Below are 23,626 nucleotides of genomic sequence, written 5' to 3' on the forward strand. Positions count from 1 at the left end.
TTCTCAACGATAACAGTCAAATTTGAAACGAAACCGACGACGCAGATGGAAATTACGTTACTCTGGACTTTTATTTGCGGACGTAGTTTATTTAGTATTAGTGAAAAATTAGTACGCGGCATGAATAGTAGTTTTAAGCGTACTATTAGTCCCAAAAACGATCTCGCTATCTACCGTGGCTTATCGATATAGCGAACAAAATTGGTTTTTCGAATAATTCGATGATCTTCGCGAAATATATTTTTCCGATACTTTTGTGATACATTTTCAAATCTGTTCCACATTTTGCACGTATAATCACGATAGTTTCGTCTCGTTACGGTGCTAATGAAATTTCCAAATTATTCGATATACCCAGTGGCTTAAGAAAGTGTTCCAACGCTTATCACGGAATATTTTCACGAATGTACGATGCGTGTCATGCGAGATATTTTGAAATTTCGCTGGCGCTGTTACGAGACGCGAGTATTATATTGGAAAAATTTGAAACGGCTCGGAAAATGTATATGGAAGCTACAGGACATTTCTGGAAAATTAGAACAACGAAAGATTAGTACAGAGAACGAGGAGTAACTTTAAACGTACAGTTAGCGTTAAATATAGCTCGCTAAATATTCTGGCTTATTTTAACACGACGAATAATCGACAGTTGAAATATCAGATTGTCCCAAAAGAGTCTTTCGTTTTATAAGGAAATAATAGATGCACGAGATTTCTTGTTTTCTGTTATTTTATCAAACTACGTACGTTCCATTTTGTTCTATTAAGGCAAAGACCACGACATTTGACAGATCAGCTGTCGTGTTTGTATAAAGACGCATTGTCGTAAAAGACATATTCGTAGAAGAAAGACACTTTTGGGGCAACCTAATATTTTGGCGAACCTGAATAAATTGTATGCTTCCGATAAGTAAAAACAAAAGCCTGCTACGCTCTTTCGATCATTTCAGGTCGAGTTATGTCTGGGTCGACCCAATTACGTTCTTACAGCGTTACAAAATAGCTTCGCTTTGAACAAAATTTTTTCTTTTTTTTTTCTTTAGTTGTTTACATTCACAATTTGTCCAATTTGAACATTTGGTAGAATTTTTTGGCTGTTTGATTATCATGTGGGTGGCTACCCCCAGCGGGGTACCATCTTCGGGGTACCATTTTTGAACAAAATGAAAAAAGATCGCAGATTTTCGTTCCAATTTTCTCGATTAAACATCTTCTTCCAACGTTACGAATATGTTTTATTCGTTAAAATAGGAATAGACTTGAAAGTAGAAAAATTGAAGAGTCGCAGCCGATGTAACGAACATAATCACGACGATAGTCGTGTCTCGTTACAGCGTTTAAAGGGATTCCAAAATGTTTGGCATAATACGCGATCCTACGCGAAATTTCCGCCAGCTCGGTGAAGTTTCGGCTATCCGAGTCTCGTATTATACGATGTGTTTCCAGCTTTCTCCTAACTGCACGTTTTTTTTTCGAAATTTTAACGCCAACACCACGCAAACGATGCAAATAAATTAATTAAACTTTTAATCGATCAAATAGTTAACTAAACCGAAATGCACGTACGATGTTAAGTTATCGAAATCTTTTCTACGATTTTACCGTACGGACGCCCGTATCATCCGACCTTTCGGTATTTTCCCAGTTTTCTATCGTATCTCGAACACGAGATACGCGTCACCTCGGGACGATCAAGATTATTCGAACACTTTCGCAAGCCATGATAAGATTACAGAAAAAGGTACTTTTGCTGTGAATACGCGTTTCGTGGAAAAAATCAAAATTTGTACAGGACCAAGTAGCGTGGTTCGAGTCAAGCTTCGAAGGTCTTAAAGTTCGGCTGTACAATTTCTAGACTTATATTAATCCTATAAAATGAAAAGACCCAGAGCTCTATGAACGTTCTATCTAAGAGAACGGATCTCCTTCGGCGTAAATGGTGCTCCTTATCGGCGAACGACCGCAATATCCTAAATCTTTCTTTTCGACCGTTGCCACGTCGATCGAGAGAAACTATTCGTCGAAATGGACTATCCGTGGCTGATTTATTACGATGGAAAGTGAAAAAGAACGTGAACGAAGGGAATAGTTAACGCAAAGGGTAATTTAAACTCAGTAGAACGTAAGAATACGACGTATTTGTTAAAGGATATTTAAGACAATTTAGAATAAGATCGATTTTCACACGATGTTCTTTGATTTTTCCAAAACCAGATTTCGATAATATCGTTTTATGCAAAGCAAAGCCGTTTATACGGTTGACAGAAGAAATTTGAATCGACGTATGTATATTCCTGTATTTTGTTGTACGAGTTGCGAATAACCTGTTGAATAATAATAAAGATAATAAACGAATATGACAAAGGCTAGGCAAAGAAACTACACGTAATATTCAGAATTGCTAATTTCGTGCGTTTAATTCCGCGAAAATTGCACTTTTAAACGCATCGGTCTCGCAATTCGACCTGTCGGGCACAAAGAATTTTATCGAAAACATCGTTCTAACATTTCAATTTTACAAACGTTTCGCTCTGCTTCGTTAAAAGCTGCGCGTATTTGTAGATAGAAAATTATGCGCATACGTTAAAACGTATAACGCGCAACGGGCAACGATATACGCGTACGCGTTGCAAACGTGTTAAAAGCGAAAAATATCGCTGAAATTATTTTTCCATGATGAAGAAATCGTCGGACCTCTTACGAATACAAAAGATAATTCGTTAAGATTAGAATGTCTATTAATTTTACTATAACAAATTGAACAGTTTTATCATAGACGATATTAAAACATTGTTCTTTGTATCATTTCCTATTTACAGTCGCGATATCAGGAATAATTTTCAACCGTTTTAAGCATCGTTTACTCGATTAACTCGCGCGTAACGATATTTGTCGTGGAATTTCGCAAACAACGTAAAGCACACGTAACGATTCCTCGATAAATCGGTTAAACGACATTGTTACGATTATCACGAACACACCCGTTAACGATATTTTTTCCATTTTCAGGTTGTTCGTGAACAAAAGGGAATCGTCTCGAGAAAGAAAAATCGCTTATGGGTATCTGAGCACATCGAACGTTCAACGCTCGGTAGGTATTCGTAAAATCCTATAAACGTATTACAGCAATCTCGATCGTTTAATTCGATTAAAAAGATTTTCGTTTTTAGAGAATTTATTCAACCGTAGTCGTTCGATGTGTTAGGTTGTCCGAGAAGTTTCTTTCGTTTTATAAGACGACAATGGATGAACAACAGTTTCTGTTTTCTGTTATTTTATTGAATCACGTATGACCCATTTCGTTACATTTCTATCACTATGTTCGTGCATAATTCGATAAACTGATATAAAACAGAAAACATCGTGCGTTTATTATTTTTTTATAAAGCGAATACAACGTATTAGGTTGTCCGAAAAGTTTCTTTCGTTTCATCAGATGATAATAGATTTTTTCTTTTTATTTATTTATTAAAATTACAATCAATTCTCGCGTTGAGAATTTTCAGTAATTTTTCTGGCGTGGCGCAGTGACATGGCTGATTATTTATAATAAGTTAGTACTTATTGTAGATAAGTATAATTTATAAGTAAGAGTTATAAATAAGTGAATATTGCTTAATTTAGATAGCTAATTGAATCTAGCGTTTAGGACTAGCGGGTAGTGCCTCTTCAGCCTGCGAATCTGGTCCGTCGTATCAAGTAGCCCAGTGATTAGGGGGTTTCGGTGTTTGTTGATTCTTTTGCTATATCTGTCGCTATATTTTGCTATTTCCTCTTCGACGGTGGGTATCTTAAGGTCGCGGTGTATCGTTTCATTGGTTACATACCAAGGTGCGTCAATTAGGGATCTTAGCGTTTTCGATTGGAAGCGTTGGAGTATTTCAATGTTGGAGTTACTTACTGTTCTCCATAGTTGGATTCCGTAGGTTTTATCACGGTCAGATGATAATAGATGAACAACAGTTTCTGTTTTTTATTATTTTATTGAATTACGTATGACCCATGTCGTTATGTTTCTTTTATTATGTTCGTGCATAATTCGATAAACTGATATAAAACAAGAAACATCGTGCGTCTATTATTTCTTTCTAAAGCGAATACAACGTATTAGGTTGTCCGAAAAGTGTCTTTCTTTCGCAAACAAAATTTTTTACAACGGTGCACCTTCGTACAAACGTGAAACCAAGTGCGTGAAATGTCGCGGTGTTTATCTCGACAGAACAAAACGTACGTAATTCGACAAAATAATGTAAAATATAAAACTTATTGTTTCCTCATAAAACGAAAGAAACTTTTCGGACAACCTAATAGTAGCGCGCGTACAAAACGGATGAAAAGAAAAGGTAGGAAACTAGAAAAGTAGAAAAAAGTCCGAGATTTCATCGGAGAAGCGCGCTAGCGCGCGACGAATTTTCCAAGCGTTTTATCTACGACAAATGCAAATACCATTTGGCCGAACATCTGACAGTACAGGCGGTATGATCCCTGTTGAACCATGTTGATCGAAACGACAAAAGGTCACGCGTTAGCCTGCGTTGACAAAACGGTGCCACTTGAGTGGAATCGTGCGATTTCTCTTACCGTATCGTCGTTCGATCCTTCCATCGATTCTAATGGAAAATTGAAATTTCATTTCTGTTGCTTCTTAACAACGCGACATAACGAGAAATCGAACGACTCGTTGTTATTTCATTTCGCTCTATTTCCTCGTTTTATTTATACGTCGTTCGAAAAGCTATCGTCGACAGCGTGTTTAAACAGTTAACCGCGTTTCACGAATGAAACACATCGAGGTAAATGTTAATCTCGGTGTGCTCCATCTGTATATACTCGTCGTATAATATGAAACATTACCATTTACCGTAAAAACTCCAAATTTTAGTAAGAAGCCTTAAAAATGTTATTTAGTGGTACGTTCGTTTTGTATCGTCAGTAAAACTGCTTTGTATTTTACGAAGAAAAATTTGATTTGTTTCTTTGTCATATCGGTTATTCCCTGTACAACGCATTCCTTTTTATAAGCTCAATTGATTATTTTTACCGATATATCGGGTATACCCGAATTGTTTGCGCAATTTTGTCTCCTTGCAAATTGAGTGGATGTTTTACTGTGTGTGTCGGGTATTCCCCGATAACGATCGAAATACAGGGTGGTTGGTAACTGGTGGGACAAGCGGAAAGGGGATGATTCTACGCGAAAAAAGTCGAAAATATAGAATAACAATTTTTTTTATTTTCTTTTTTAATTTTTCCATCGAGACAACGATCTACAGTGAGATCCGTTATAACGAGACGCGATAAAGCGCACGCGTACCGAGCGAAAATTCAAAGTCGATTTTCTCGAAAACAAAGCCTGAAACGAAAAATTTGTATTCTATATTTTCCACTTCTTTTTTCGCGTAGAATCACCCCCTTTTCGCTTGCACCGCCAGTTACCAACCACCCTGTATAATACAGCAAATATAATACGATTCAGTTTTTCGGTCGAATGTGTGTCGAATAAATCGTCGAATATACAATTCTACGAACACGAGCTTTGAAAGTTGCTCGACCATCTACGAGTTCAACCGTAAAACCTACGCGTCCCATCTAAAAACATTTTCCTAATTTTATAACAGTTATATCATGGAAAGCAAATCCACTTCACGTTGCTGGTGTGTTAGATTTGCGAAGTGCCACTTTGTGCGATATCCTGTTTCGAGAAATACCACACTGAGAAGATCCACTGAATTTCTTCTATCTTTTCACATTTTTCTTCTTTACGAATTTTATTATTTTGTTGGAATTTTACAATTTTGTATAGGAAATAATTATTTATATAATTAATTTTTCCGAAGAAAAATGTAAGCCATGGTCGTTTTGGTTTAATGCGGTCGTAAAACTTCTAACAGAAACGCGTAACACATTTTCTCTGTGTTCGACCTGTATACTCGTCGTCGTCGCTTATTTTTCTTCGCATTTTATTCGCATTGATTTCTAAAACTAAATTCCACAGTTAACTGGTTAACAGTACATCGCGCCTCGTGAATATTTCAATTCATTTTTCTACGCTAAGGAAGTTGCGAGTCATCCGATGTGTCATTCGTCTGTCGTCTAACACGGACGAAGAAAAAGGAAGAATTTCTCGACATTTCACGCAGAACGAAAATTTATTTTTCGATATACGTTACAATTTTGTATTTTCTCCTAGAGATTACATGAGAAAGTAAAATGTACTATTGTTCGTTTTATTCCGCGCGATTCTCAACTTTTATAATCTCGCGTAACGTAACGAAGCATTGCAAAAAAAAAAAAAAAAAAGAAAAAGAAGGTAGAAAAGTAAAAACTGAAAAGTACGTTGTACATGGAAATTTCTTACGATTTCTGTTCAAATTAACGCGACATAGTATCATTTACATATACAGGTTGATAAGAAACTAACAACAAACCGAGCAATGTTCATCGATGTTTTACGAAATTTATTTATCATACGACTTATAATTGTGTGACTTTTTCTTCGTAATTTCGTAGTTGATTGTTATTCCGGGTGTTTAGATATTTTTCATTCTGTGCACAGTTTCCACTCGGTCGTATCTTCCTTTCGTTGACAGACTTTCTCGAGTTTGAGGAAATTATGAGAGGAACCGTTACTCGATATGCAAGTTTCCTTCTTCGAGCGTTAAAAGTTCGAAATTTTCTTAAAGCATCAAGAGGATTTTCATTTGTCGAAACGAGGACGAAATTGGGACGTAAAACTTGGCGAGCGCCGCAGCATCGAGAATTAATGGTATTGTGCCTCGACTTAATTTATCGCCATGAAAATGCCGGTCTGCACTTAGCCGACCACGAACTTCTATTATTTCGGACTTTTTTCTCCTAATACTTTATATTGGGTTGGCAACTAAGTGATTGCGGATTTTATCATCAGGTGGTTTGACAAAATCCGCAATCTCTTAGTTGCCAACCCAATATTATTGTTCCATTTGAAACTTCTATTATTTAAAGCATCGTATTAAACCTTCTGTCCGAGTACAACGTTTCCAGTAATATTATACTGGATTATATATTATACAAATTGTTATTCTATATTTTCGACTTCTTTTTCCGCGTAGAATCACCAGTTACCAGCCACCCTGTATATTAGGTTGTCCGGAAAGTGTCTTCCTTTTACAGACACGTCTTTTTCGACAACTCATCTTTGTACAAACATGAAACCTAATCCGTCGAACGTTGTGATCTTCAGTTCGACAGAACAAAATGGATCATAGGTAGTTCGATAAAAGAATATAAAACGGAAAATGTGCATCCATTATTTTCTTATAAAACGAAAGAAACTTTTCGGACGACCTAATAGTTTCGTATTGCCATAAACGGAGAGAATTCGAACTTTTTAAGGAACGTACTTTAAACTAAAATTCGAAGAAAAATCAAATATTATGCATAGTAACTTTCTGCATTTTTATGTACAATATTCGTGTACGCGTAATTTTCGTCGTAATAGTATCAACGATAGAATATAATCACAAGAGTGCGCACGCGATAAATTCGATTGTTCGTTTAAAGGGAAAGAAATGAAAATTTCAATAAGAACGTAGTTGACAATTTAATAGAATTTCAATAGAATTTCGATAATGGACAAAGAATTTCATTATTTGTCCGGTAACGTCGTTTTGTCCATTTTCGTAAAAGTCAGATTACGATTCCGCGTGCTTCTCGATTCGAAGCTTCGTCGAGTTTAATCCGGCGGCAGGTTTAGGCTACAGCATGTTTCAAATTTTCCAGCCCTTTGTATGCAGAAAAATCATTCGGCCCGATGAACCGCGTAAAACGTAGAAGTTCACTGATTCAGCGAACAAAAATAAATCGCATGTAATATTAAATCGATATCGTCGACCCGAGGGCCAACTTTCTCTTCGGAATCTCGTATCTTGGACACGTCGAATTGCCGTCAAACTTTCGAAATTCGATATTTCCCCCGATTCAATGCTACACTCCTATGACTTTGATATTTGTCGATACACCGGTATACGTGTAACGACATTTGCAACTTCGACACATGGAAAATCTGCCTCGTAAAATGTGCGCCAGCCTGCGCTCAACTGGATCATCGCCACGTTAGAACGAAGTAGCTTCGATAAATAATTGATATGCAGCGATATAAGGAAAATAATTGCGAAGTAAAAATTCGAATGTAAATCTTTCGATGGATTCAAAGGCGTAATAAAAGAAAAGTGATAAAAAGATTTCGAAGCAGAACTAGATTATTTGAAATTCTTTGACGAAAATGCTACGATAGAATGTCCTTTAGTACGGAAATTACGTTACAGAATTTTTTCGAATGAAAAGAACGCGATGTAGTTATTGATTTTGAGAAACGTTCCATAAAATATTGAGTTACTCGAGTTGCATATGTTTTGATTTTTGTAAATAAGTAAACGTGTATTGTTTATCGTTTTATCGTTAACTTATTTATTCGGTCTTTTCTATTATTTGTTATTTAATATTAAAAGATACACCTATTTTATTAAAGTTGATTCATATAATTTCGTTATCATCCTTTCGTTTATGAATTAATTTAATGTTAACGTGTCGCGTAATTTATAAATATTAAGAAAAATAGTTTATTCGAGTACATTGTTTACCTGATGTAATGTCACTCAATTAAAAAGCATCAAAGAATATATTCTTGTTCGATTAAAAATAAGATCTTGTACTTGTGTACAATCTGTTGATTTCATCTAAAAGCTACGACGCATGGATAGAGAAACAGATATGTATGCAAATGTACGTAATATACAGGGTGGTTGGTAACTGGTGGTACAAGCGGAAAGGGATGATTCTACGCGAAAAAAGAAGTCGAAAATGTAGAATAACAATTTTTCATTCGAGGCTTTGTTTTCGGGAAAATCGACTTTGAATTTTCGTTCGTAGATCGTTGTCTCGATGGAAAAATTAAAAAATAAAAATAAAAAAATATTGTTATTCTATATTTTCGACTTATTTTTTCGCCTAGAATCACCCCCTTTCCGCTTGTACCACCAGTTACCAACCACCCTGTATATGTCGAGTTCTCATTGGGGTTAGGGGCGTGTAACTCCCCTCTTCTTCATTTGGATTAGCCATTGTTGTTACACGATATAGATGATATTTACTGGTACCAATATGATTAGTACAGAGTTTGACAAGCAACCGTGGCGATTAGATACTCGAGATACTAATGACAATGATCTCAGGTTCAATAACGAATCCACTGTCAATGGGACAGCAAATGCGCTTTCTTCCAAAGTCCAAGTCGAACTGAACTTACTTGTCCACAATTCAAGTGCAACTCAACTTACTTGTCCACGGTACAAGTAGAACTCGACTAATTCTCTCAGTCCAAGTGGAACTGCACTTATATACCCCACTCTATTTAATTCTTATATTTTTAAGGAGAGCTATACAATTACTCCATAGCTCTGTTAGCTAAAAACGTCCATCCCGTAACCGTGACTACGTTTAGCGACCAGTTGTGTCACTTCGAGCCCAAGCCTACTGTCATAAATCTCGGGCAAACATAATCGGATTAAATGATAAACAACTATTTCTGAGTTTTATTATTTAAGTGCAGCTATAATAAAAAGTCTAAAGTATTGGGAGTCTTCCCAAAAATTCCAAAAGAAAGGTCCCGATGTCCTTTCATCTCCGACATATATATAGGAGAAATAAAATAGTATAGTAATTTTTTAATTGCACACTAAATTAGTATTAAATTCCATACGATATTTTCAAAGGTCTTATATCTTTGAATCTATCAGATTTGTCTTTAGATACAAAAGAAAATTAACAAAAATGTGACTTATTTTTATTAATTCCTTTGTACTGTTCGATTATTCCCCACTACGATACGGTTTCAACGAAGAAACGTTTTATTTATGTTCAGGTGAGAGTTTTGTGAAGCAAAATGAGAAGACAATCGTACAGCTCGAACGTGAATGCCGCAAGCTGTGGCGAGCCTCAGATCATCGTAGAGGAAAGCACATTGGGAGAAGAGGAAGCGGAATGGCGAAGGAACGAGTCGCCTCCGCGTTGCATGGACCCCGATTCGCCATCCTTAAATCCTTATCTATTGTCTCCCTGGAGAGAAGCAAGAAAGCACTCTCTACCGACTCCGCAATGTACTTCCGGGATAACCGCATCACAGGTACTGTCTGATGATCATATCGAGAAGAACATACTTACTTACGGGCCACATCCCCTTTCTTGATAATGTATTTTTAGTGTATCCTGTTAGCTTAACAAAGCATAACGTTGTCCAACGTTTGCATAATGTATTTGAAGAAAAAGATTGATCGTACCTTCTGATCTGAAAAAATAGCTCTGTTTATACGTTATACATTATACATGTGTATGGGAATCAACTAGTGTCTATACAGTTTCACATTGACAAAATAATTTCCAGTTACTCGAAAATAGTTGCTCGATTCAAGCAACTGTAGGCGTTAACAAAATAGTTTCAAGTTACTTGAAAATAGTTGCTTGATTCGGGTAACTTGACCAGTCTGAATCGTCATAAAAACTTGGAAGGATATTTTAAGCAAAATTACAGGTTCACGTTGACGAAATAGTTACAACTTACTTGAAAATAGTTGCTTGATTCAAGCAACTGTATGTGTTAACAAAATAGCTTCAAGTTGTTTGAAAATACTTGCTTCACTCAACTGTATACATTAATAAAATAGTTTCAAGTTACTTGAAAATAGTTGCTTGATTCAAGCAACTCTACGCGTTAACAAAATAGTTTCAAGGTACTTGAAAGTAGTTGCTTGATTCAAGCAATTCTACGCTTTAAGAAAATAGTTTCAAGTTACTTGAAAATGGTTGCTTGATTCGAGTAACTTGACCAGTCTGAATCGTCATAAAAACTTGGAAGGATATTTTAAGCAAAATTACAGGTTCACGTTGACAAAATAGTTACAACTTGAAAATAGTTGCTTGATTCAAGCAACTGTATGTGTTAACAAAATAGCTTCAAGTTATTTGAAAATACTTGCTTCACTCAACTGTACACATTAATAAAATAGTTTCAAGTTACTTGAAAATAGTTGCTTGATTCGGGTAGCTTGACCAGTCTGAATCGTCATAAAAACTTGGAAGGATATTTTAAGCAAAATTACAGGTTCACGTTGACGAAATAGTTACAACTTACTTGAAAATAGTTGCTTGATTCAAGCAACTGTATGTGTTAACAAAATAGCTTCAAGTTGTTTGAAAATACTTGCTTCACTCAACTGTATACATTAATAAAATAGTTTCAAGTTACTTGAAAATAGTTGCTTGATTCAAGCAACTCTACGCGTTAACAAAATAGTTTCAAGGTACTTGAAAGTAGTTGCTTGATTCAAGCAATTCTACGCTTTAAGAAAATAGTTTCAAGTTACTTGAAAATGGTTGCTTGATTCGAGTAACTTGACCAGTCTGAATCGTCATAAAAACTTGGAAGGATATTTTAAGCAAAATTACAGGTTCACGTTGACAAAATAGTTACAACTTGAAAATAGTTGCTTGATTCAAGCAACTGTATGTGTTAACAAAATAGCTTCAAGTTATTTGAAAATACTTGCTTCACTCAACTGTACACATTAATAAAATAGTTTCAAGTTACTTGAAAATAGTTGCTTGATTCGGGTATCTTGACCAGTCTGAATCGTCATAAAAACTTGGAAGGATATTTCAAGTAAAGTTACAGGTTCACATTGGTAAAATAATAGGTTCACAATGACAAAATGGTCCCAAGTTACTTGAAGATAGTTGCTTGATTCAAACAACTATACATGTTAACAAAATAGCTTCAAGTTATTTGAAAATACTTGCTTCACTCAACTGTACACATTAATAAAATAGTTCCAAGTTACTTGAAAATAGTTGCTTGATTCAGGTATCTTGTCCAGTCTGAATCGTCATAAAAACTTGGAAGGATATTTTAAGCAAAATTACAGGCTCACATTGACAAAATAATAGGTTCACATCGACCAAATATTTTCGAGTTACTTGAATTCAAACCGTTTGATCGAAGCAACGTGACTAATCTGAATAGTATAGTTGTCATCTTTATCCAGGACTCGCATAGTCGATCGACTCATTCGGAAATCACATTGACCAACTCAAAAATTGAAAATTAAAGAAAGGTAATTACGTTACAAGTATCGCAAGTGATGAGACGATATGCGATAAAAGTGGAAAGATGAGCATGCCGTTAAGCTCTAAGGAATTAGAAGTTTTGTGAGAATCAATCGTGTACTTGAACGATGAAATTGTGAAATTACGAGATTGTCCAAAGACGAAGTTGATCGATTTGACTTCCGCGAGGCTCGATCGTCGATACGACAGTTCTCGCGCATCGAAACTATCTTGACGTTTGTGTCGACAGGTGAGACGACTGAGCGAGCGTGGCGGAGAAGGATCAGGACCATCACCGAGGGAAGCTGCTTTCCTGTCCACTCTCTCTCAAGCACCAGCTCCTCAACCAGGTGGCCGAAGACATTCGGTTGTTACGATCGCCAGAGTGCCACCGACTCTGTTTGGCCGTAATCGTCGCGAATCAATCGCCGCTTTTCCTCTTGGAGGCGCGACCAGAATATTGCCGAGTCGTCGAGACTCAGAGTCTAGAATATCCGGACCACCGAGCAACAGTGGAAGCACGCACAATCTTCAGTTGGACATTATGGACGATATCGCAGAGATGAAAGCGAGGAAGGTAAGGACTTTTCGTTTATTTTGGCCGCTCTATCTCCGCTAGTTTGCAGAGTTTTGCTAGTTTACAGTTTACAGAAAAACCGAGTTTAAAGTTGATGAAGTTCTATACGATCGTGCGAAATTAGGATTTCAAAGAACCGAATATTCGTTGCTCTCCAGGTATACAATTTTCATCGTATTATTTATTATTTTATTCTTTGTAACTTACAATTATTTACATCCTATCGTTCTTTATAACAATGTACGTATACGTGGATTCATCAATTACTTTTTTTTTTTCTTCTTTTTTAGATGAAGTTAGAACAATTATTAATTAGGCGAAAATTAACAGTTAAAATTACGGACGAATCGAATCGCCATGGTTTCCATTCCTTGTTCGTCAGGAGCCTCGCTAAGGAAGCACGTGTTCGTCGGTGAAGCTTATAGCATGATCGCGAAGAAGCTTATTTTTCAATTGGAATCATAAATTATTAAGCAACAACGTAGAGCGTACTTTTTAGAATTTTGCTTCATTCCACGCTCGATCGCCAGGGACGTGTCGTAAACTCGGTATCTCCGCAGGGTAACTTGGAATTACATTACAGCGGTACAAGTTGCCGAATTTCCTCACCCGCAGAGATATCGTGATCTTCTCGGAAAACTCTAACATCTCGTGTTAGTTCAAGTAACGTCGAATCTTTGCCAGAAGAAGGAGCGCCAAGAGCACGTGAAAGGCTGGTCGTGACACTCGCGGCATTCACACCTCGAATATTACTAGGAGAACACAGAGAAAGATACTTGTTAACGTTCGAGCGGTTCAGACATTGTTCAACTCTCGCGCGACACGAACGTTGTTCAATCTTGGAACGCTACGGGCATTTTTCAACTCTGTTACGAGCAAACTTATACATATTCATTGAGAACATACGAAAGAATACGTGCCCGTATTCGTTATCACGCGTTTCTTTGTTAGAGTTCGGATTTTTATGGATCGTGGTTATCGAAACAGCAAACGTTCAGTTCTCTTCTTCCCTACGTGCTCATAATCTTGGCTGGTAACCGTCATTCGCTATATACATCGTTGGTATCGACGTCAAAGGATTAACAGAGACAAATACGTCCGTACAATCCGATTTGATTGATTTTAGATCTTGCATCAAACGGATCTCTAAATAAACAGATAATTTCTGATTCTAAACATTTATATTACGACCATCCAATTATTAGGATATTAGATACATTATAAAAGAAGATATTACGTATTAAATAATCTGCCTCTTCTTCCGCTTTTGAAATGCTCTGCAAACGCCTTTTGTAGTCGTTCAATTTCTCGGGTCACAGAAAAGAACATTACGCGTATTCCTAGCAATCGCTCAAAGACTCGAACGTGTGTGCTTCGATAAAGCTCGCTTAACTTTCATCGACACATCGATAACTTTGCGTTCCAAGATGTTATCACGCCCTAGAATCCCTAAGATAATTTTAGAATTGGAATTTCTGTGCGAAACTGTTCCATCGCTTTGTCACGCTTAACGGCTCGATCATCGAAACATGTATCGTAACGCATGAATTATGATAAAAAAGAAACTGTCTTTCGAATAAAAGCAATCCGTTTGCCAGGTACGCTTAAAGATGTACAAGACGTCGACGGAGCAAGTGTGCGAGATACAGCCGCTGGAAGGTAACAGCTCCGCTCAACGTTACACTCAATATCCGAAACGACGATTCTCTGAAATGCCTGCTCCGTCGGTTTCGCCGACGTCTTCTCTCCGAAGGCGCGTCTCGGAACTGCCAAGAGCCGTGAGTGCATCGGTTTCCGGTGCTGCGGGCATCGTCTGCTCCAATACGGATCTGATATCGATCCTAAGCTCGTTAGCGTCTTCCGCGACGGAAATTAACCGATGCGGCGAGGAAGCGTCGAGTTCGCGGGACGATAGCAAATCAAGCTGGTCCGGAAAAACGGCCGAACAGAAACGAAATCGATTGAAGAGCTTCCGTTCCAACAGCTTCGACGTGTCGATATTGCACGGAGCCAAGGGTAAGCTTAGCGGATCCTCGAAAGCTGCCGCTTCGACCATTATGGCACCGTCGAATTGGTTCACCAAGAGACACCAACCGATGTCGAAGAAACAGAAGCCGGAAGATTTAATAACGGCCAGCTTAAGCCTTAAATTCGATAAATCGAAGGTAGTGAAGGCGGTGAAGGAAACGTTGGGTAAAACGTCCCCTAACAGCGACGTCAGACACAAAGTCGTATGGGACGACACTAGTGGAACCAAAGTGGACGCTCAGGTAAGTTGTATTTCTCGTTACGATATCGTTTCCTGTTTAAGGACCATCGTAGGTGAAAGGAGGAATGAAAAAGAAAATCGTAAATCGTAAAATCTCTTCCAGAGAATGCACTTTATCGTAAAAATTAATAAAGTCAACAACAACGTGTAATTAAGTAATTGCTGTTCGATATTCTTTATTATCGATATAGTTGAAACGCGGAGAAGATAATTTGCAATCATTGCGGACAATATCGCAGTGACATTATTATCAATCGGTAATGTCAAAAATAAATTCATACGGGATGAAAAGAGAGCGTCGAAAGTGGCCATTTTTAGATCTTCTTGCGAAGGGAAAATTCCTGCAAAATGTTTAAGAACGGCTCTCGACAAGCAACGAAAAATGTTATTACAATTCCATCTCTTCTTCGTTTTTTTCTAGATGATCAATGCGTGAAATAATTCTTCAGATGCTCTGCTGGTAAATGAATCGAAGTTTGTAACAGAGCAAATGTGAAGTGCAGCGAGATCGTTGTTGGCTATTGTTCTACACCGATGTCGACAAAATAATTCTTCGACAACTCTATTGATAAATCAATTGTAGTTTGAAATCAAACGAATCTGAAGTACCATCAGTTTGTTGCTACGTGAGAACAATAGCCATCAACGATCTCGCAGTAATTCGGATTCGTTCAGTTTTAAACTTCGATTGATTTACCGACAGAATCTCTGAATAATTATTTTGCTGGTAAATTCTGCTGGTAAATCGATTAGAGTTTGGAATCGAGCAAATACGAAGTACAAGATCGTTGTTGGCTATTGTTCTCACGTAGCAACAGTCTGATGGTACTTCAGATTCGCTTGATTTCAAACTTCGTTCGCTTGATTTGATTATCGATTTATCAGCTGGATCAAAATTTAAAGAAAATGAAGATCAAGTGTAGCGCGTGAGTAAGTTTGACTTCTGCCTGATTTTTTCATCTCTGCACTCATCTCTTTCAACTTCCATGTCACGTTTCGGATAAAGCTAATAATTCTTTGTATCTTGATAGATGCTCTTAAACGTCCCGCAAGAATTTTTCGTTCGCAAGGAGGTGTAAAAAAATGGCCACTTTTTGACTTTTTTTTTATATTTTACGTGGAGGAAATCCGCACGGATGCCAGGCCGCTTCTGGGGAAAGCGGCGTGATAGTGTCGGACTCCAACCGACTAAAAAAACCTCCACGATAACCGTCCCCGACTGCGATCGAGAGAGGCCCGGGAACCGCTGTGAGCGTCACAACGGGGCCTCCCCCGCGCGCCTAATACCACCGCTGATGGAGCGGTGTGTGACCATTGTCAACCGCCTCGTCGCCGGAGCCGCCGTGCCAGGCAGCTCCCGCGGTTCCCCTACCGGATTGCTTGGCGGCCCCGAGGCGCTGAGCCGCCAAGCGCCCAAAGCCCGAACCCCACGGGGGGCCGCAGCGGGCCCAGCGCGCTTCGCCAACGCCACACGGAATCCCAGGCGTTCACCCATCCAAGTACTATCCGTGCCCGGCGCTGCTTATTAACTTTCGTGATCTGACGGGAACGAGTGCATTCAGCGAGGCCAGGGCGTTGGCAAAATTTTTTTCTTTTTTTTTTTTTACGTGGAGGAAATCTTCATAGACACCTTACCACCCTCCCTAACATAGGTGGGCAGAAGGTAGTGCCGGATTCTTACCGACTAAAACCTCCACGGACGGGACGCCAGTAGTGTGTGCCGAGTTGATCGTCGGATGGTCCCTGTGTGCTTAACAACAAGCACGTTTAACCAAGTACTTCCAGAAAGTACATCCACAGCACATGCAAGGGGTGGGGCTTGGCCGCTTGCATATTGTAAGAGAAATTTTGGTTTGGAAAGACACAATAAATATGCCGAGGATTCGAACTCGCGGACGCGTCGTCTTCAGTTCTGGGCTTTAACGAGCGTAGCTGGCTGCCTCACCGGCCACTTTTTGACCTAACCCCAACTTAACCCCTCTTTTAATCCAATATGAATTTTATTTTAATATTACTGATTTCTGATGGTGGATCTGCGATATTGCACGTAATGATTGTAAACTATCTTTTCGACTTCGAACGAAGTCCATTCTCTGGAGTGAAACTTTTAGTTTCTCTTTTTTACGCGATAAGAGAGAGGTACAAGAATTTGTTCAATATATTTTTTTTTCTTTGTTAACTATTTCTTCCTGCGTCAAGATTCTACAATTTTATGATGCTTGTAAAAAATTTAAATATTTATAACATTATGACCATTGTGATATACTTCTGTCAAGTAAATTTACATATAGATTTTCATCTTAGCAAAAGAATATGTAAATTATCGTATTAACGTACTATTACGTATTTTAATATCGTTCAAGTACTGTGCGTTGTTTTACTGCTTCATTTTCCACGGATTAAGCTACCATTTTCTTGGCCATCTTTTAATACGAAATCTCGTTTCATAAAAATTTTCATTCAAATACGTAAACACATAATATTCATAAATTTGTAAGAACAATTTTGTTCGTAGGTATTGGGTAGCGCAATTGAGAAGATTTTAACGGCACAAAGGGGAAACGATACGGAGGCATCCGGATCGAGCGGAAAGCCCTCGGTATCTCCGAACAAACCAAGGTCAGGCAAAGTGGCAAGTTGGTTTTCAAGTACCAAGGACCAAGAGCAAACGGAATCCTGCGAACCGTCTATCTGTTCTTCCCTGAAGGACCTATTCGTCAAGTAGTATGGAAACACAAATGCGAGTCTCTCTCGTTTAATTAACGCTTCTTCATTTAAGGATTTATTCAGAGATTAACGCGACCTAATAGATGACTGACAATCTCGTTTAACTCAAATTAACGAGCTATACTTTCCTTGTACTTTCTTATTGCTATACCCCTACGACGATATTCTTTTATCATTTCTGTCGATTTTAATCTCACACAAATATCCATGAAATATGTATGCAGTAGTTGACGAAAATATTCGAACACTCGTTATATGATAGAAGATTTTTACGAATATATATTATGTACGTTAGCCTTTTTCTCACTTCACTGTAATGAGACATGTCTATCATGATTACACCGGTAAAAATTGAAACCAATTTGGAAATGTATATATGGAAGTTAGAAGATGCTTATTGCAAACGTACACATAGCAAAAAAATAATATACAGTGTGAAGAGTAATTTTAAACATATGATTGATTAGGGGTAAAAATGGTCCTACTAAAAATATTGTGACTTATTTATACAATACATAATTAACTGTCCAAATACCGATGTTAATCAATAAGCATCTTATAATTTCTATTTACGTTTGTATTAGGGTGTTCCAAAAGTTTCTTTCGTTTTAGAAGGAAATAATAGATGCACGACACTTTTTGTTTTATATTATTTTATCGGAATATGTACGATCCATTTTGTAGTAATAGAACAAAACGAAAGAAACTTTTGGGACAGCCTAATGCATTTTCAGATTCATGAAAAGCTTCAATAAAATATTCACGGAAAGTTTCTGTAAGCGTCCGAGTACTTTCGTGAGCCACTGTATGTATAATAATTCGTTACAATGTTAGTGATAGCTTGGAAAGCGAACTATTTTTATTGTACATCTTTTTACTTTCCATATTACACTCATAGATACTCTAAAACGCCGCGATACTAACTCTTATCTATCATGTTTACGAATGCGTATTATTCGTGAAACCGCTTCTGATTTTACGGAAATTTTGCAGTCGCTTGATGAATGAAACAGATTTGTTAAGAGAATCACATGTTATAGATACCTGAGCTGTGATTTATTTAATATATCTCTTCTAATTTGTTATCCTGCAACATTTCCATGTTTAACGACGTTTTTAAATTAAATTTCACGAGTTTATTTTCCTTAAGCTAAAGACGATGCTCGTGAAATATTTATTTCTAAAGTAAAAAGTAAAAATATAGCTTACATATTGCTTGTATTTAATCATGTATTACGATTAATCCTGTTGCGATCCTCGTATATTTCAGTTAGGCTCTGGTTTTAGTAAACAAGAAAGATTTATATCTTAAGAGGATGTTTAGCATGAAATAGAGAAGTCATGCTAATAAAAAGTTTTTCATATTTTTCTTCAGGCTTAAAATATTTTTTAATGTTGTGAAAAAATTGGGTTGAAAATGAATAAAAGGATGCAACAGGGTATTTAAACAAACTAATATCTCTTATACGAATAAGTTGAGCGAAATATTATAAATTATTTTCACAAAAAGACACCCATTTTTATTATTGCTTTCTAAACAAAATTCAATATGATTTGTTATATCTGTAATAGGAAGTTTCTTTAACTAACGTTTAGTTATCGATCCTATTTTTATTGAAGTTTAACAATACTGTTCAATGCTAATAATTGTTAATTTGTAAGTGAAGGGTAATTCCAACGAAGAAAGATATCACCATCATTTGCAAACAGATAGTTTCAGATAAAATCAGCATTGGTACTGCAAACTTAAGAGATTGTAAACCTAATATGTATTGTATCGCAAAGCGGGATTCATGGTGAAAAATTAAATATAAAAGTCCATGAAATTTCGCAGATTTAAACATCTCAGTGGATACAGCTTTCAGCAAATAAATGTGGGCAAAAGTTTAGTCAATCTCTATATTTAAATAACGTATGATATTTAATTCCACAGTATAATTAAACAAAGATTCGAAGCTGAAAATTTCGAAATATAATTGAACAATATATCGTACAATAAATGTTATATGATGTTCCGTAAAGGAGAATTGCGTTTTTATGAAGAGGATCAAAGGTAAAAGAGATTGTTGTTGAACGATACGATCGTTTCGAAATTCCATTTTGATCTTGTGTATGTATAGTGTATCCCGTACAAAAGATATTACAACAAGCGTCCAGTCATAATGTGAAACATTAATCAAAATTTCTAATCTCGAGTGTTTCAAACCCCAGAACTTATTTTAATAAATATAAGAAGGACAGATTACATTCAATTTGATTTTTCTAATTCTCTCATTAATAATTAAATATGAGCGTCAATCAATCAATAGTTCATAATACACGGTGTGTGTATAACATTCATCTGATTTCAATTAACTTACGTTTAAGCAAAATAATTATTTGAACTAGCTTATCATTCACATTATTACACATTTTAATTGTATATATATCTAGTACAACATAGAAAGAATGTTTTAGGATTATGAGTATTTATTTAATTTTTAAGAAGGACAATAAGATTTAATACATGTACACAGTAGTTAAAAATATGAAATCCAGTCGCTTTTACATTAAGTACCATTTCCTCGTAAATGAACATACAAAAGATAAATGTCAATAACTATAGATGCCTGTTTAATGTTTCTTTTTTGTTACGATTATATATGTAAAATTAGTTCTTATAATGAATACTGCTTAGAGGAATAAGGATTATTTTTCACTTGAAATAAGTTTGCTTTGATGTTTTAAATGACTGAATAAAATGCGGACAAAATAGTTTAACCCTACACGTAAAGATTCAAATACGTTACATACAATAACTATAAAAATATATTACAAGAACGTAAGAATTTGTACTTCAGATAGCAATGCGTTTAAAAGTTATTTTATGAATTCACTTTATTAATTACTGATTTAAAATCTCCAGCATTTTCAGTAAAATGTCAAGAAAGTAGAAGAAAAGTACAACAAAAGTAGAAAACAGTTAATTTTGTAATATAAATTTATAGTCTGCCGAATTAATACTCATATTTCTAAAACAGGGTCTATACACTTTCAAAATTTCAATCAAATCATATGCATAGTATTTCTTTTATCTCATATTCTAATTTCACCACACTGAATTTTCTAAAGAAAGATGATCTATTTATTTTAAACAACACAAATCCTTTACTTTAGATATGCAAAGTCAAATGTATTTTTGTCAATAAAGACACAAAAAATCTTAGACGTCTAAATGTCAGCTTTAAGAACAGTAGACTTGCCTGCCTTCAAACTTAAATCTCCTTTCCAGTAGTAAAACTTAAATAACATTAACAACGGCAGTAATATTTACACCTACAGATGGAGGATATTAGACTTCGATTAAAATACAAGTAACTCAATAAATATGTATCTAGGTACGATGGTTAAAGAATAACGATTCGTCATTCTTTATTCCAACGCTTAACGCTATCCCTCTTTCAACAAATACAATTCTAGAAGAATGCCGCTGAAGAAAAATGTTATGCGTGTATTTATTTGCCTTTGCGGGTCGAAGGTTTATTAAATTATTAAATGAAAATATTAAATGAAAATGAAGGTTTATTAAATCATTGTAATATATTATATAAATATATATATATATATACACATACATATATAAATACGTATAATTATGTGTATAAAAATTGACATGTATATATATATATGTATATATATATATACTTTTAATAATGACTTAATTTGTATAGTAAAAACATAGCTGAAATCTCATGTAAGATTGTTGGGATGTACGTGACATTTCTGTCGCATCATTGATCATCGTTATACTTTGAAAAATAATTAAGGAAGCGAACAATGCGTGAACGATTATGGCAGTTTTATTAATAAACGAACGTTTAGCAGAGAACATGGATTTACTGGATATGTAAATGTTTCATTAAATATAACTGTTACGTACATAATAATATGTTGTTACCTGTATGAAATAACGTTGATATAATACTCATATTGTATTTATGGTTTCACCTTTCACAGAATTAATAAAATCTGCGGAGATTCAAACGTATGCTCTCCCTTTCATTCTATGAGGATTGAACATTTAGAAGATTTTATGAAAATGTACTAAAAAAGAATCAGGAGCATCTGTTTCTCTTTTTTTTAATATGTTGATTGCCACGCGATTTTTATACGTATTTTGTCCTGGATAGATAGATTAATGCGTACCATACCAAGACATTTCATTCTTGCAAAATATTCTAATGTATTTGCGTACCTTTTCTCTGACACTGTTACCTAAATCATTCACATTGCCGACCATTTTTTAGACCATGACATTTATCCTATTTTTATCATTCTAAAAAATTTAGTTGAAAGACGTAGGTCACCGACGAACACCTTACACTCAACGTGTTGAAGAATTAAATTTGAAATTTAAAGTGCCACAATCTCAATGACTATTTCTACTTTCATGTGGGTACCGATTTAGTTTACCAGAAAATTACAAATATGTACCATTGTAATATGAATATAAACAGAAACATGAATAGAAACAGTGCAAATATGCTTGTATCCCAAGACAACACGAATTTGTTAAATTAATGAAATAAATCATACCTTTTTCTCTTGTATGTCGTATTTTCGATATATGATATAATAAAATAACAATCATTTTCGCTTTAAATTTAAATTCGCCTGGAATGTCAAAAAATGTCGAAAAAGGGATTTGGTAGAATGGATATAACAAATCGTTTAACTGTTTTAAATAATAAAGCACTGAAAAAAATCTAAAAATTGTATCTTTATATTCTTAATTTATTCTCGATTTTTAAATTTACAAAATATCTTACGACTAAATAACCTTGATCTTAAACGAGATAAAGTATTCTTCTTCCTTATCGTATGTATTAGTGTTCAAACAATACCTTTATAAATATAAACATACATTTTATTAAAAGGAAATTATTTTATAACTGTGATGATTTTCTGATTAAGTTTCATCACGTAAAAACTTATCTATCACATAGATATTACGACCAGAAGTATGAGGAATTGGAATTGACATCATAATGTGTTTGCGACACATTGATATAGATAAGCTGTAAATAAATAATGAGTAGGAGCGAGTCAGAAATGTTATATATCTATAATAAAATAAATAATACAGTGCAAACATGTTTCCTATTTATGATTTTAAATCACGCTTATCTACGCTTATCACTCATTTATATAATTTTATAACATTCATAATTTAAGCAATCTAATCTATTACGACACATAATATAAATAATTTTATCATTATTTCAACAAGATTCCGTACAGAAGTGTACGTTAGAAATATAATTTTCCTTCTAAGATTGTAATATGCAATTGCATTTAATGAATACCGCAAATTTTATTGTATAAAAAAAAGTAAAATTCTTACACTTAGTTTCTATCGTTCACAGACAAAATACTTCATCTTCTAAACAAATTTTCTTACAATATACTAATTAACAATAAATTTTTAGTTCTTTCGATACTAATATTAATTAAACAAACAATTATAATTATTTATAGTCAACAGATCAGTAATACTATGTAAATCAATTTGCAAAAGTAATGTAATACTTCATTCTCAAAGACAAAATTAAAAACGTATCCTAATTATAAATAAGCTTGCAATAATTTTAAATAATATTAGTTTTCCAATTTTCATGAAAATAGAAACATAATTTTTCTACATTATAGTGACATAAGACAAAGAAAATATCATTAAAATTTAGTTGTAACAAAATAATTTTAGCAATGTTTAGTAATTATATGTCATACGGTATTATTAAGACATTATAGTTATGCTTCATATGAAATTTCTTTTATACATTTTTTTATTCTTTTTCTTCCTTGTTTTATTACTAGACATGGAAAGATCCATACTACAGGATTTATTTACGTACCTTTCTATTTTTAAATGCCTA

The 23,626-nt window shown here is 35.3% G+C and overlaps 1 protein-coding gene and 1 pseudogene across 1 annotated transcript; one reads left to right on the forward strand and one right to left on the reverse strand.

Moving 5' to 3' along the window:
• The first annotated feature begins 9,901 nt into the window (after nt 1-9,901).
• LOC117208096 lies at nt 9,902-18,289 on the forward strand. Its single transcript, XM_033448955.1, has 4 exons — nt 9,902-10,162; nt 12,389-12,715; nt 14,314-14,985; nt 17,500-18,289. The coding sequence occupies exons 1-4, from the start codon at nt 9,923-9,925 to the stop codon at nt 17,707-17,709; spliced, it is 1,449 nt and encodes a 482-aa protein (XP_033304846.1). The 5' UTR covers nt 9,902-9,922; the 3' UTR covers nt 17,710-18,289.
• Nucleotides 16,444-16,564, reverse strand: LOC117208199 (annotated as a pseudogene).
• Nucleotides 18,290-23,626: the final 5,337 nt, after the last annotated feature.

The sequence above is a fragment of the Bombus bifarius genome, unplaced genomic scaffold (genome assembly GCF_011952205.1).
Source record: "Bombus bifarius isolate JDL3187 unplaced genomic scaffold, Bbif_JDL3187 scf7180000008056, whole genome shotgun sequence".
NCBI lineage: Eukaryota > Metazoa > Arthropoda > Insecta > Hymenoptera > Apidae > Bombus > Bombus bifarius.

Coding starts and splice junctions, on each gene's coding strand:
- LOC117208096 (XM_033448955.1), top strand. CDS start 9,923: ATGAGAAGACAATCGTACAGCTCGAACGTGAATGCCGCAAGCTGTGGC. Junction 10,163..12,388: donor CCGGGATAACCGCATCACAG/GTACTGTCTGAT, acceptor TTGTGTCGACAG/GTGAGACGACTGAGCGAGCG. Junction 14,986..17,499: donor GAACCAAAGTGGACGCTCAG/GTAAGTTGTATT, acceptor TTTTGTTCGTAG/GTATTGGGTAGCGCAATTGA.